At 46.0% G+C, this 15,508-nt stretch overlaps 1 protein-coding gene across 1 annotated transcript in view; it reads right to left on the reverse strand.

Moving 5' to 3' along the window:
• Positions 1 to 15,508, reverse strand: part of MAN2B1 (mannosidase alpha class 2B member 1) — a 41,338-nt gene that overhangs the window by 17,234 nt on the left and 8,596 nt on the right. Inside the window, exons 2-5 of the mRNA XM_075272521.1 lie at positions 7,459 to 7,561; positions 6,639 to 6,812; positions 6,375 to 6,568; positions 35 to 167 (exon numbers count right to left, since the gene is read on the reverse strand). Of these exons, the coding sequence (XP_075128622.1) occupies positions 35 to 167; positions 6,375 to 6,568; positions 6,639 to 6,812; positions 7,459 to 7,561 (604 nt within the window). The remainder of the gene's footprint in view (positions 1 to 34; positions 168 to 6,374; positions 6,569 to 6,638; positions 6,813 to 7,458; positions 7,562 to 15,508) is intronic.

Genomic DNA, 15,508 nt, shown 5'->3' on the forward strand with positions numbered 1-15,508 from the left:
GAAAAGAAGGGCTAAGTGTTATCATGTGACTAACCTGTGAAGAGGTCAGCAGTGGGCGCTGCAAGGTCATCACTGCCCCTCCAGATCATCTCCATATTTTTAGTGTTCATTCGATTTATTTTGTCCTGATAATCCAACCGACCGAGGAATAATCCGTCAAACCCCATCTGTCAGACAAAGGGAGGCATCAGGAAGCTCATGTGGGGGCAGTATGATAGTAGTTATATTCTTGTACATAGGAGGCAGTATTATAGTAGTTATATTCTTGTACATAGGAGTAGTATTATAGTAGTTATATTCTTGTACATAGGAGTAGTATTATAGTAGTTATATTCTTGTACATAGGAGTAGTATTATAGTAGTTATATTCTTGTACATAGGAGTAGTATTATAGTAGTTATATTCTTGTACATAGGAGTAGTATTATAGTAGTTATATTCTTGTACATAGGAGGTAGTATTATAGTAATTATATTCTTGTACATAGGAGTAGTATTATAGTAGTTATATTCTTGTACATAGGAGTAGTATTATAGTAGTTATATTCTTGTACATAGGAGTAGTATTATAGTAGTTATATTCTTATACATAGGAGCAGTATTATAGTAGTTATATTCTTGTACATAGGAGTAGTATTATAGTAGTTATATTCTTGTACATAGGAGTAGTATTATAGTAGTTATATTCTTGTACATAGGAGTAGTATTATAGTAGTTATATTCTTATACATAGGAGCAGTATGATAGTAGTTATATTCTTGTACATAGGAGTAGTATTATAGTAGTTATATTCTTGTACATAGGAGTAGTATTATAGTAGTTATATTCTTGTACATAGGAGCAGTATTATAGTAGTTATAGTCTTGTACATAGGAGCAGTATTATATTAGTTATATTCTTGTACATAGGAGCAGTATTATAGTAGTTATATTATTGTACATAGGAGTAGTATTATAGTAGTTATATTCTTGTACATAGGAGTAGTATTATAGTAGTTATATTCTTGTACATAGGAGTAGTATTATAGTAGTTATATTCTTGTACATAGGAGCAGTATTATAGTAGTTATATACTTGTACATAGGAGGTAGTATTATAGTAGTTATATTCTTGTACATGGAGGTAGTATTATAGTAGTTATATTATTGTACATAGGAGGCAGTATTATAGTAATTATATTCCTGTACATAGGAGTAATATTATAGTAGTTATATTCTTGTACATAGGGAGCATTATTATAGTATTTATATTCTCGTACATAGGAGCAGTATTATAGTATATTCTTGTACATAGGAGTAGTATTATAGTAGTTATATTCTTGTACATAGGAGCAGTATTATAGTAGTTATATTCTTGTACATAGGAGCAGTATTATAGTATTTTATTGTACATAGTAGGTAGTATTATAGTAGTTATATTCTTGTACATAGGAGGTAGTATTATAGTAGTTATATTCTTGTACATAGGAGTAGTATTATAGTAGTTATATTCTTGTACATAGGAGCAGTATTATAGTAGTTATATTCTTGTACATAGGGGGCAGTATTATAGTAGTTATATTCTTGTACATAGGGGGCAGTATTATAGTAGTTATATTCTTGTACATAGGAGGTAGTATTATAGTAGTTATATTATTGTACATAGGAGTAGTATTATAGTAGTTATATTCTTGTACATAGGAGTAGTATTATAGTAGTTATATTCTTGTACATAGGAGCAGTATTATAGTAGTTATATTCTTGTACATAGGAGTAGTATTATAGTAGTTATATTCTTGTACATAGGAGGCAGTATTATAGTAATTATATTCCTGTACATAGGAGTAATATTATAGTAGTTATATTCTTGTACATAGGGAGCATTATTATAGTAGTTATATTCTCGTACATAGGAGCAGTATTATAGTAGTTATATTCTTGTACATAGGAGTAATATTATAGTAGTTATATTCTTGTACATAGGGAGCATTATTATAGTAGTTATATTCTCGTACATAGGAGCAGTATTATAGTAGTTATATTCTTGTACATAGGAGCAGTATTATAGTAGTTATATTCTTGTACATAGGAGCAGTATTATAGTAGTTATATTCTTGTACATAGGAGTAGTATTATAGTAGTTATATTCTGGTACATAGGAGGCAGTATTATAGTAATTATATTCCTGTACATAGGAGCAGTATTATAGTAGTTATATTCTTGTACATAGGGAGCATTATTATAGTATTTATATTCTCGTACATAGGAGCAGTATTATAGTAGTTATATTCTTGTACATAGGAGGTAGTATTATAGTAGTTATATTCTTGTACATAGGAGTAGTATTATAGTAGTTATATTCTTGTACATAGGAGCAGTATTATAGTAGTTATATTCTTGTACATAGGGGGCAGTATTATAGTAGTTATATTCTTGTACATAGGGGGCAGTATTATAGTAGTTATATTCTTGTACATAGGAGGTAGTATTATAGTAGTTATATTATTGTACATAGGAGTAGTATTATAGTAGTTATATTCTTGTACATAGGAGTAGTATTATAGTAGTTATATTCTTGTACATAGGAGCAGTATTATAGTAGTTATATTCTTGTACATAGGAGTAGTATTATAGTAGTTATATTCTTGTACATAGGAGGCAGTATTATAGTAATTATATTCCTGTACATAGGAGTAATATTATAGTAGTTATATTCTTGTACATAGGGAGCATTATTATAGTAGTTATATTCTCGTACATAGGAGCAGTATTATAGTAGTTATATTCTTGTACATAGGAGTAGTATTATAGTAGTTATATTCTTGTACATAGGAGCAGTATTATAGTAGTTATATTCTTGTACATAGGGGGCAGTATTATAGTAGTTATATTCTTGTACATAGGGGGCAGTATTATAGTAGTTATATTCTTGTATATATAAGGCAGTATTATAGTAGTTATATTCTTGTACATAGGAGGTAGTATTATAGTAGTTATATTCTTGTACATAGGGGGTAGTATTATAGTAGTTATATTCTTGTACATAGGAGTAGTATTATAGTAGTTATATTCTTGTACATAGGAGGCAGTATTATAGTAATTATATTCCTGTACATAGGAGTAATATTATAGTAGTTATATTCTTGTACATAGGGAGCATTATTATAGTATTTATATTCTCGTACATAGGAGCAGTATTATAGTAGTTATATTCTTGTACATAGGAGCAGTATTATAGTAGTTATATTCTTGTACATAGGAGCAGTATTATAGTATTTTATTGTACATAGTAGGTAGTATTATAGTAGTTATATTCTTGTACATAGGAGTAGTATTATAGTAGTTATATTCTTGTACATAGGAGGCAGTATTATAGTAATTATATTCCTGTACATAGGAGTAATATTATAGTAGTTACATTCTTGTACATAGGGAGCATTATTATAGTATTTATATTCTCGTACATAGGAGCAGTATTATAGTAGTTATATTCTTGTACATAGGAGGTAGTATTATAGTAGTTATATTCTTGTACATAGGAGTAGTATTATAGTAGTTATATTCTTGTACATAGGAGCAGTATTATAGTAGTTATATTCTTGTACATAGGGGGCAGTATTATAGTAGTTATATTCTTGTACATAGGGGGCAGTATTATAGTAGTTATATTCTTGTACATAGGAGGTAGTATTATAGTAGTTATATTATTGTACATAGGAGTAGTATTATAGTAGTTATATTCTTGTACATAGGAGTAGTATTATAGTAGTTATATTCTTGTACATAGGAGCAGTATTATAGTAGTTATATTCTTGTACATAGGAGTAGTATTATAGTAGTTATATTCTTGTACATAGGAGGCAGTATTATAGTAATTATATTCCTGTACATAGGAGTAATATTATAGTAGTTATATTCTTGTACATAGGGAGCATTATTATAGTAGTTATATTCTCGTACATAGGAGCAGTATTATAGTAGTTATATTCTTGTACATAGGAGTAGTATTATAGTAGTTATGTTCTTGTACATAGGAGCAGTATTATAGTAGTTATATTCTTGTACATAGGGGGCAGTATTATAGTAGTTATATTCTTGTACATAGGGGGCAGTATTATAGTAGTTATATTCTTGTATATATAAGGCAGTATTATAGTAGTTATATTCTTGTACATAGGAGGTAGTATTATAGTAGTTATATTCTTGTACATAGGGGGTAGTATTATAGTAGTTATATTCTTGTACACAGGAGTAGTATTATAGTAGTTATATTCTTGTACATAGGAGGCAGTATTATAGTAATTATATTCCTGTACATAGGAGTAATATTATAGTAGTTATATTCTTGTACATAGGGAGCATTATTATAGTATTTATATTCTCGTACATAGGAGCAGTATTATAGTAGTTATATTCTTGTACATAGGAGTAGTATTATAGTAGTTATATTCTTGTACATAGGAGCAGTATTATAGTAGTTATATTCTTGTACATAGGAGCAGTATTATAGTATTTTATTGTACATAGTAGGTAGTATTATAGTAGTTATATTCTTGTACATAGGAGTAGTATTATAGTAGTTATATTCTTGTACATAGGAGGCAGTATTATAGTAATTATATTCCTGTACATAGGAGTAATATTATAGTAGTTATATTCTTGTACATAGGGAGCATTATTATAGTATTTATATTCTCGTACATAGGAGCAGTATTATAGTAGTTATATTCTTGTACATAGGAGGTAGTATTATAGTAGTTATATTCTTGTACATAGGAGTAGTATTATAGTAGTTATATTCTTGTACATAGGAGCAGTATTATAGTAGTTATATTCTTGTACATAGGGGGCAGTATTATAGTAGTTATATTCTTGTACATAGGGGGCAGTATTATAGTAGTTATATTCTTGTACATAGGAGGTAGTATTATAGTAGTTATATTATTGTACATAGGAGTAGTATTATAGTAGTTATATTCTTGTACATAGGAGCAGTATTATAGTAGTTATATTCTTGTACATAGGAGTAGTATTATAGTAGTTATATTCTTGTACATAGGAGGCAGTATTATAGTAATTATATTCCTGTACATAGGAGTAATATTATAGTAGTTATATTCTTGTACATAGGGAGCATTATTATAGTAGTTATATTCTTGTACATAGGGGGCAGTATTATAGTAGTTATATTCTTGTACATAGGAGCAGTATTATAGTAGTTATATTCTTGTACATAGGGGGCAGTATTATAGTAGTTATATTCTTGTACATAGGGGGCAGTATTATAGTAGTTATATTCTTGTATATATAAGGCAGTATTATAGTAGTTATATTCTTGTACATAGGAGGTAGTATTATAGTAGTTATATTCTTGTACATAGGGGGTAGTATTATAGTAGTTATATTCTTGTACATAGGAGTAGTATTATAGTAGTTATATTCTTGTACATAGGAGGCAGTATTATAGTAATTATATTCCTGTACATAGGAGTAATATTATAGTAGTTATATTCTTGTACATAGGGAGCATTATTATAGTATTTATATTCTCGTACATAGGAGCAGTATTATAGTAGTTATATTCTTGTACATAGGAGTAGTATTATAGTAGTTATATTCTTGTACATAGGAGCAGTATTATAGCAGTTATATTCTTGTACATAGGAGCAGTATTATAGTATTTTATTGTACATAGTAGGTAGTATTATAGTAGTTATATTCTTGTACATAGGAGGTAGTATTATAGTAGTTATATTCTTGTACATAGGAGTAGTATTATAGTAGTTATATTCTTGTACATAGGAGCAGTATTATAGTAGTTATATTCTTGTACATAGGGGGCAGTATTATAGTAGTTATATTCTTGTACATAGGGGGCAGTATTATAGTAGTTATATTCTTGTACATAGGAGGCAGTATTATAGTAATTATATTCCTGTACATAGGAGTAATATTATAGTAGTTATATTCTTGTACATAGGGAGCATTATTATAGTAGTTATATTCTCGTACATAGGAGCAGTATTATAGTAGTTATATTCTTGTACATAGGAGTAGTATTATAGTAGTTATATTCTTGTACATAGGAGCAGTATTATAGTAGTTATATTCTTGTACATAGGGGGCAGTATTATAGTAGTTATATTCTTGTACATAGGGGGCAGTATTATAGTAGTTATATTCTTGTATATATAAGGCAGTATTATAGTAGTTATATTCTTGTACATAGGAGGTAGTATTATAGTAGTTATATTCTTGTACATAGGGGGTAGTATTATAGTAGTTATATTCTTGTACATAGCAGTATTATAGTAGTTATATTCTAGTACATTGGGGGCAGTTTTATTGTAGTTTTATTGCTGTATGTAAGGGCATTTTTAGAAAGTCTTGTTCACATACTTGAGCAAAGAGCAGAGCTTGCTCTCTAGAGTGCCCAAAGGGATCAATATGCCACGCCACACTGGGTCTACCACATTCACCAAATACGGTCTGTAAGAACTGCAAGCCGAGGGTCATCTGGTCGATAATCGCACTGTAGTGTGTGGCCGCTTCATCATTCATGGTCCAACCTCCATTGATAAATTCCAGGCGACCTACGGCGTAAAAGGGAATGGTCAATACCAAGACTGCACAGGGTGACTAATAGCGCCCTCTAGAGCTCACCTTCCTGTACAAGCTGAATTACATCTTTCTGCATGCACTCTTTCTGCTCCTGCCACCAGCGCCAGAAAAACGCGCTCTCCACATAGATAAACCGTCTCCTGGGGTCTGCAAGTAGCTGCTGCACCACCGAGTCCAGGATATACTGCACACCAGCATGCTGAATGTTGTTAAGTGCTACAAGATATAACATGAGGCAGAGGAGACAACTGTAACACCCCGATCTACAGAGAGCAACCTGGAAACATCACCAGTAAATACAGGTCTTTGTGTCATCCCCTTATCTGATTCTAGGAAAGATGGGTGCTGACCAATATAGCTCCCACATAGGCGATATCCCAGCGTTTTCAGACTCCTGAATGCCTTGTTATGCTTCCATATAAGCTGTTCATGTATACAGCTGCCAGTATGTGCTCTATGGGCAGCCATATTGGTTGTACCATAACATCAGACTCCATGGCCTAGGTTATAGTTTGGAAACCCCCTTTAAAGAGGACCTTTCACCGATTTGGGTACAGGCAGTTCTATATACTGCTGGAAAGCTGACAGTGCACTGAATTCAGCAGTATATAGAACTGCCTGTGTCCAAATCGGTGAAAGGTCCTCTTTAAAGGAGACATGCTCTTTAAGGGTTATTATATGGTTTTAGGGAAGCGCTGATAAGACGTGGCGATACTTCCCTCTTCTCAGAATTCTCGGTTTCGCACATTTCCTGTCTCTTGTAATTAATATACATGTAAATAATATATCTAGATGTCATGTGCAATATCCACCAAAGGTCACGAACTGCCAGTGACACCACCAGGCGGGGGACCCTTCTCACCTCCATAGTAATACTGATCCACGTTCTTCAGCCAGCCCACATCATTGTGTGTGTGAGGGATGAGGTGCACATTGAGGAAGCCCTCAGGGGCCGGGTGACAAGTCTGCAGGAATAGGCAATAAGAAGAGTCAATACAGAAGTTGGCAGTGACTGGAGAACGTGACGTCTCTGCACCATCTGTGATCAACAGGTCTAACACCATCGCCAAGTACAACATATCCAGGACTCTAGGTCAGCCATTGCATCACTCCATGTACCGCACGGCTATCACTACAACCCTCATCATCACCATTACCCACAAATCCCTGCTGCTTACTCTTAACACACCGATCCGAACAAATACTTTGCACACTCAACACCATGTACTACCCAATAAATACACTGCACCCCTAACAACAGCCCTTTAGTATACTGTACCCCTATCAAATTCCCTCTAGTACACTGTACCCCTCCCACTTCTTCAGTAAACTTCACCCCTATAGCCACTTCCAGTACATTGCACCCATCTCCAGTTCTATTCTGTGCACTACAACCCTCCATCCTCCACTAGTGCACTCTAAATCCTTCTCAATTCTTTACCTTCATCTCCAGTACACTGCACCCCTTTCCTACCTCTCTAGAACACTGCACCCCCCCCTTCTCCAATACAAAGTGCACTAATGCACATTTGCTCCTCTATATTAACAAAACATCACCCAACAAACACATTGCACCCCAACTCTCCCCCACTATGCACTGCCCCAAGAAAGACACTGCACACAACACTCTGCCACGTCTAGAGCAACATTGTAGGGTTATAGGTTGGATTTGATGGACCTGGGTCTTCATCCAACCGCATATATGTAACACCCCCCTCCTGTACACTGCACCCCCCTAACCACAGCCCTTCAGTACATTGCACCCCTTTTTTTTACTGAACACAGCAACAGTAGGCTTGCCCCTTAAATTCACTGCATCCCACTCCTATCCTCCCCTCCAGTGCACTGCACCCCTCCTCTCCTCCAGTACACTGCACCCCACTCCTTTCCCCAACTCCAGTACACTGCACCCCCTCCTCCCCCTCCAGTACACTGCACCCCCTCCTCCACCTCCAGTATACTGCACCCCCTCCTCCACCTCCAGTATACTGCACCCTCTCCTCTCCTCCAGTACACTGCACCCTCTCCTCTCCTCCAGTACACTGCACCCTCTCCTCTCCTCCAGTACACTGCACCCCTCTCCTCTCCTCCAGTACACTGCACCCCCTCCTCTCCTCCAGTACACTGCACCCCCTCCTCCAGTACACTGCACCCCCTCCTCCAGTACACTGCACCCCTCTCCTCTCCTCCAGTACACTGCACCCCCTCCTCTCCTCCAGTACACCGCATCCCCTCCTCTCCCTCCAGTACACCGCACCCCTTCCTCTCCCTCCAGTACACCGCACCCCTTCCTCTCCCTCCAGTACACCGCACCCCCTCCTCTCCTCCAGTACACCGCACCCCCTCCTCCCCCTCCAGTACACTGCACCCCCTCCTCCCCCTCCAGTACACTGCACCCCCTCCTCTCCTCCAGTACACTGCACCCCTCTCCTCTCCTCCAATACACTGCACCCCTCCTCCAGTACACTGCACCCTCTCCTCTCCTCCAGTACACTGCACCCCCTCCTCCCCCTCCAGTACACTGCACCCCCTCCTCCCCCTCCAGTACACTGCACCCCCTCCTCTCCTCCAGTACACTGCACCCCCTCCAGTACACTGCACCCCCTTCTCTCCCTCCAGTACACTGCACCCCATCCTCTCCCTCCAGTACACTGCACCCCATCCTCTCCCTCCAGTACACTGCACCCCATCCTCTCCCTCCAGTACACTGCACCCCCTCCTCTCCTCCAGTACACAGCACCCCCTCCTCTCCTCCAGTACACTGCACCCCTCTCCTCTCCTCCAGTACACTGCACCCCCTCCTCTCGTCCAGTACACTGCACCCTCTCCTCTCCTCCAGTACACTGCACCCTCTCCTCTCCTCCAGTACACTGCACCCTCTCCTCTCCTCCAGTACACTGCACCCTCTCCTCTCCTCCAGTACACTGCACCCCTCTCCTCTCCTCCAGTACACTGCACCCTCTCCTCTCCTCCAGTACACTGCACCCCCTCCTCCCCCTCCAGTACACTGCACCCCCTCCTCCCCCTCCAGTACACTGCACCCCCTCCTCTCCTCCAGTACACTGCACCCCCTCCAGTACACTGCACCCCCTTCTCTCCCTCCAGTACACTGCACCCCATCCTCTCCCTCCAGTACACTGCACCCCATCCTCTCCCTCCAGTACACTGCACCCCATCCTCTCCCTCCAGTACACTGCACCCCCTCCTCTCCTCCAGTACACAGCACCCCCTCCTCTCCTCCAGTACACTGCACCCCCTCCTCTCCTCCAGTACACTGCACCCCCTCCTCTCGTCCAGTACACTGCACCCTCTCCTCTCCTCCAGTACACTGCACCCTCTCCTCTCCTCCAGTACACTGCACCCCTCTCCTCTCCTCCAGTACACTGCACCCCCTCCTCCAGTACACTGCACCCTCTCCTCTCCTCCAGTACACTGCACCCCCTCCTCCAGTACACTGCACCCTCTCCTCTCCTCCAGTACACTGCACCCCCTCCTCCAGTACACTGCACCCCCTCCTCCAGTACACTGCACCCCTCTCCTCCCCCTCCAGTACACTGCACCTTCTCCTCTCCTCCAGTACACTGCACCCCTCTCCTCCAGTACACTGCACCCCCTCCTCCCCCTCCAGTACACTGAACCCCCTCCTCTCCTCCAGTACACTGCACCCCCTCCTCTCCTCCAGTACACTGCACCCTCTCCTCTCCTCCAGTACACTGCACCCCCTCCTCCAGTACACTGCACCCCTCTCCTCTCCTCCAGTACACTGCACCCTCTCCTCCAGTACACTGCACCCTCTCCTCTCCTCCAGTACACTGCACCCTCTCCTCTCCTCCAGTACACTGCACCCTCTCCTCTCCTCCAGTACACTGCACCCTCTCCTCTCCTCCAGTACACTGCACCCTCTCCTCTCCTCCAGTACACTGCACCCTCTCCTCTCCTCCAGTACACTGCACCATCTCCTCTCCTCCAGTACACTGCACCCCTCTCCTCTCCTCCAGTACACTGCACTCTCTCCTCTCCTCCAGTACACTGCACCCTCGCCTCTCCTCCAGTACACTGCACCCCTCTCCTCTCCTCCAGTACACTGCACCCTCTCCTCTCCTCCAATACACTGCACCCCTCCTCCAGTACACTGCACCCTCTCCTCTCCTCCAGTACACTGCACCCCCTCCTCCAGTACACTGCACCCCTCACCTCCCCCTCCAGTACACTGCACCTTCTCCTCTCCTCCAGTACACTGCACCTTCTCCTCTCCTCCAGTACACTGCACCCCCTCCTCCCCCTCCAGTACACTGCACCCCCTCCTCCCCCTCCAGTACACTGCACCCCCTCCTCTCCTCCAGTACACTGCACCCCCTCCTCTCCTCCAGTACACTGCACCCCCTCCTCCAGTACACTGCACCCCTCTCCTCTCCTCCAGTACACTGCACCCCTCCTCCAGTACACTGCACCCTCTCCTCTCCTCCAGTACACTGCACCCCCTCCTCCAGTACACTGCACCCTCTCCTCTCCTCCAGTACACTGCACCCCCTCCTCCAGTACACTGCACCCCCTCCTCCAGTACACTGCACCCTCTCCTCTCCTCCAGTACACTGCACCCCCTCCTCCAGTACACTGCACCCTCTCCTCTCCTCCAGTACACTGCACCCCCTCCTCCAGTACACTGCACCCTCTCCTCTCCTCCAGTACACTGCACCCCTCTCCTCCAGTACACTGCACCCTCTCCTCTCCTCCAGTACACTGCACCCTCTCCTCTCCTCCAGTACACTGCACCCTCTCCTCTCCTCCAGTACACCGCACCCTCTCCTCTCCTCCAGTACACTGCACCCTCTCCTCTCCTCCAGTACACTGCAACTTCTCCTCTCCTCCAGTACACTGCACCCCTCCTCCCCCTCCAGTACACTGCACCCCCTCCTCCAGTACACTGCACCCCCTCCTCCAGTACACTGCACCCCCTCCTCCCCCTCCAGTACACTGCACCCCTCTCCTCTCCTTCAGTACACTGCACCCCTCTCCTCTCCTCCAGTACACTGCACCCCTCTCCTCTCCTCCAGTACACTGCACCCCCTTCTCTCCCTCCAGTACACTGCACCCCATCCTCTCCCTCCAGTACACTGCACCCCATCCTCTCCCTCCAGTATACTGCACCCCCTCCTCTCCTCCAGTACACAGCACCGCCTCCTCTCCTCCAGTACACAGCACCCCCTCCTCTCCTCCAGTACACTGCACCCCCTCCTCTCGTCCAGCACACTGCACCCTCTCCTCTCCTCCAGTACACTGCACCCTCTCCTCTCCTCCAGTACACTGCACCCTCTCCTCTCCTCCAGTACACTGCACCCTCTCCTCTCCTCCAGTACACTGCACCCTCTCCTCTCCTCCAGTACACTGCACCCCTCTCCTCTCCTCCAGTACACTGCACCCCTCTCCTCTCCTCCAGTACACTGCACCCCCTCCTCCAGTACACTGCACCCCCTCCTCCAGCACACTGCACCCTCTCCTCTCCTCCAGTACACTGCACCCCCTCCTCCAGTACACTGTACCCCCTCCTCCAGTACACTGCACCCTCTCCTCTCCTCCAGTACACTGCACCCCTCTCCTCCCCCTCCAGTACACTGCACCTTCTCCTCTCCTCCAGTACACTGCACCCCTCTCCTCCAGTACACTGCACCCCCTCCTCCCCCTCCAGTACACTGAACCCCCTCCTCTCCTCCAGTACACTGCACCCCCTCCTCTCCTCCAGTACACTGCACCCTCTCCTCTCCTCCAGTACACTGCACCCCCTCCTCCAGTACACTGCACCCTCTCCTCTCCTCCAGTACACTGCACCCTCTCCTCTCCTCCAGTACACTGCACCCTCTCCTCTCCTCCAGTACACTGCACCCTCTCCTCTCCTCCAGTACACTGCACCCTCTCCTCTCCTCCAGTACACTGCACCATCTCCTCTCCTCCAGTACACTGCACCCCTCTCCTCTCCTCCAGTACACTGCACTCTCTCCTCTCCTCCAGTACACTGCACCCTCGCCTCTCCTCCAGTACACTGCACCCCTCTCCTCTCCTCCAGTACACTGCACCCTCTCCTCTCCTCCAATACACTGCACCCCTCCTCCAGTACACTGCACCCTCTCCTCTCCTCCAGTACACTGCACCCCCTCCTCCAGTACACTGCACCCCTCACCTCCCCCTCCAGTACACTGCACCTTCTCCTCTCCTCCAGTACACTGCACCTTCTCCTCCCCTCCAGTACACTGCACCCCCTCCAGTACACTGCACCCCCTCCTCCCCCTCCAGTACACTGCACCCCCTCCTCCCCCTCCAGTACACTGCACCCCCTCCTCCCCCTCCAGTACACTGCACCCCCTCCTCTCCTCCAGTACACTGCACCCTCTCCTCTCCTCCAGTACACTGCACTCCCTCCTCCAGTACACTGCACCCCTCTCCTCTCCTCCAGTACACTGCACCCCTCCTCCAGTACACTGCACCCTCTCCTCTCCTCCAGTACACTGCACCCCCTCCTCCAGTACACTGCACCCCCTCCTCCAGTACACTGCACCCTCTCCTCTCCTCCAGTACACTGCACCCCCTCCTCCAGTACACTGCACCCTCTCCTCTCCTCCAGTACACTGCACCCCCTCCTCCAGTACACTGCACCCTCTCCTCTCCTCCAGTACACTGCACCCTCTCCTCTCCTCCAGTACACTGCACCCTCTCCTCTCCTCCAGTACACTGCACCCTCTCCTCCAGTACACTGCACCCTCTCCTCCAGTACACTGCACCCTCTCCTCTCCTCCAGTACACCGCACCCTCTCCTCTCCTCCAGTACACCGCACCCTCTCCTCTCCTCCAGTACACCGCACCCTCTCCTCTCCTCCAGTACACCGCACCCTCTCCTCTCCTCCAGTACACCGCACCCTCTCCTCTCCTCCAGTACACCGCACCCTCTCCTCTCCTCCAGTACACCGCACCCTCTCCTCTCCTCCAGTACACCGCACCCTCTCCTCTCCTCCAGTACACCGCACCCTCTCCTCTCCTCTCCTCCAGTACACCGCACCCTCTCCTCTCCTCCAGTACACCGCACCCTCTCCTCTCCTCCAGTACACTGCACCCTCTCCTCTCCTCCAGTACACTGCACCCTCTCCTCTCCTCCAGTACACTGCACCCTCTCCTCTCCTCCAGTACACTGCACCCCTCTCCTCCCCCTCCAGTACACTGCAACTTCTCCTCTCCTCCAGTACACTGCACCCCTCTCCTCTCCTCCAGTACACTGCACCCCTCCTCCCCCTCCAGTACACTGCACCCCCTCCTCCAGTACACTGCACCCCCTCCTCCCCCTCCAGTACACTGCACCCCTCTCCTCTCCTCCAGTACACTGCACCCCTCTCCTCTCCTCCAGTACACTGCACCCCTCTCCTCTCCTCCAGTACACTGCACCTTCTCCTCTCCTCCAGTACACTGCACCTTCTCCTCCCCTCCAGTACACTGCACCCCCTCCAGTACACTGCACCCCCTCCTCCCCCTCCAGTACACTGCACCCCCTCCTCCCCCTCCAGTACACTGCACCCCCTCCTCCCCCTCCAGTACACTGCACCCCCTCCTCTCCTCCAGTACACTGCACCCTCTCCTCTCCTCCAGTACACTGCACTCCCTCCTCCAGTACACTGCACCCCTCTCCTCTCCTCCAGTACACTGCACCCCTCCTCCAGTACACTGCACCCTCTCCTCTCCTCCGGTACACTGCACCCCCTCCTCCAGTACACTGCACCCCCTCCTCCAGTACACTGCACCCTCTCCTCTCCTCCAGTACACTGCACCCCCTCCTCCAGTACACTGCACCCTCTCCTCTCCTCCAGTACACTGCACCCTCTCCTCTCCTCCAGTACACTGCACCCTCTCCTCTCCTCCAGTACACTGCACCCTCTCCTCTCCTCCAGTACACTGCACCCTCTCCTCTCCTCCAGTACACTGCACCCTCTCCTCCAGTACACTGCACCCTCTCCTCCAGTACACTGCACCCTCTCCTCTCCTCCAGTACACCGCACCCTCTCCTCTCCTCTCCTCCAGTACACCGCACCCTCTCCTCTCCTCCAGTACACCGCACCCTCTCCTCTCCTCCAGTACACTGCACCCTCTCCTCTCCTCCAGTACAACGCACCCTCTCCTCTCCTCCAGTACACCGCACCCTCTCCTCTCCTCTCCTCCAGTACACCGCACCCTCTCCTCTCCTCCAGTACACCGCACCCTCTACTCTCCTCCAGTACACTGCACCCTCTCCTCTCCTCCAGTACACTGCACCCTCTCCTCTCCTCCAGTACACTGCACCCCTCTCCTCCCCCTCCAGTACACTGCAACTTCTCCTCTCCTCCAGTACACTGCACCCCTCTCCTCTCCTCCAGTACACTGCACCCCTCCTCCCCCTCCAGTACACTGCACCCCCTCCTCCAGTACACTGCACCCCCTCCTCCCCCTCCAGTACACTGCACCCCTCTCCTCTAGTACACTGCACCCCTCTCCTCTCCTCCAGTACACTGCACCCCTCTCCTCTCCTCCAGTACACTGCACCCCTCTCCTCTCCTCCAGTACACTGCACCCCTCTCCTTTCCTCCAGTACACTGCACCCTCTCCTCTCCTCCAGTACACTGCACCCTCTCCTCCAGTACACTGCACCCTCTCCTCTCCTCCAGTACACTGCACCCCTCTCCTCTCCTCCAGTACACTGCACCCCCTCCTCTCCTCCAGTACACTGCACCCCCTCCTCTCCTCCAGTACACTGCACCCTCTCCTCTCCTCCAGTACACTGCACCCTCTCCTCCAGTACACTGCACCCTCTCCTCTCCTCCAGTACACTGCACCCCTCTCCTCTCCTCCAGTACACTGCACCCCCTCCTCCCCCTCCAGTACACTGCACCCCCTCCTCT

This window comes from Leptodactylus fuscus, chromosome 5 (assembly GCF_031893055.1).
Source record: "Leptodactylus fuscus isolate aLepFus1 chromosome 5, aLepFus1.hap2, whole genome shotgun sequence".
In the NCBI taxonomy this organism is placed as follows: domain Eukaryota; kingdom Metazoa; phylum Chordata; class Amphibia; order Anura; family Leptodactylidae; genus Leptodactylus; species Leptodactylus fuscus.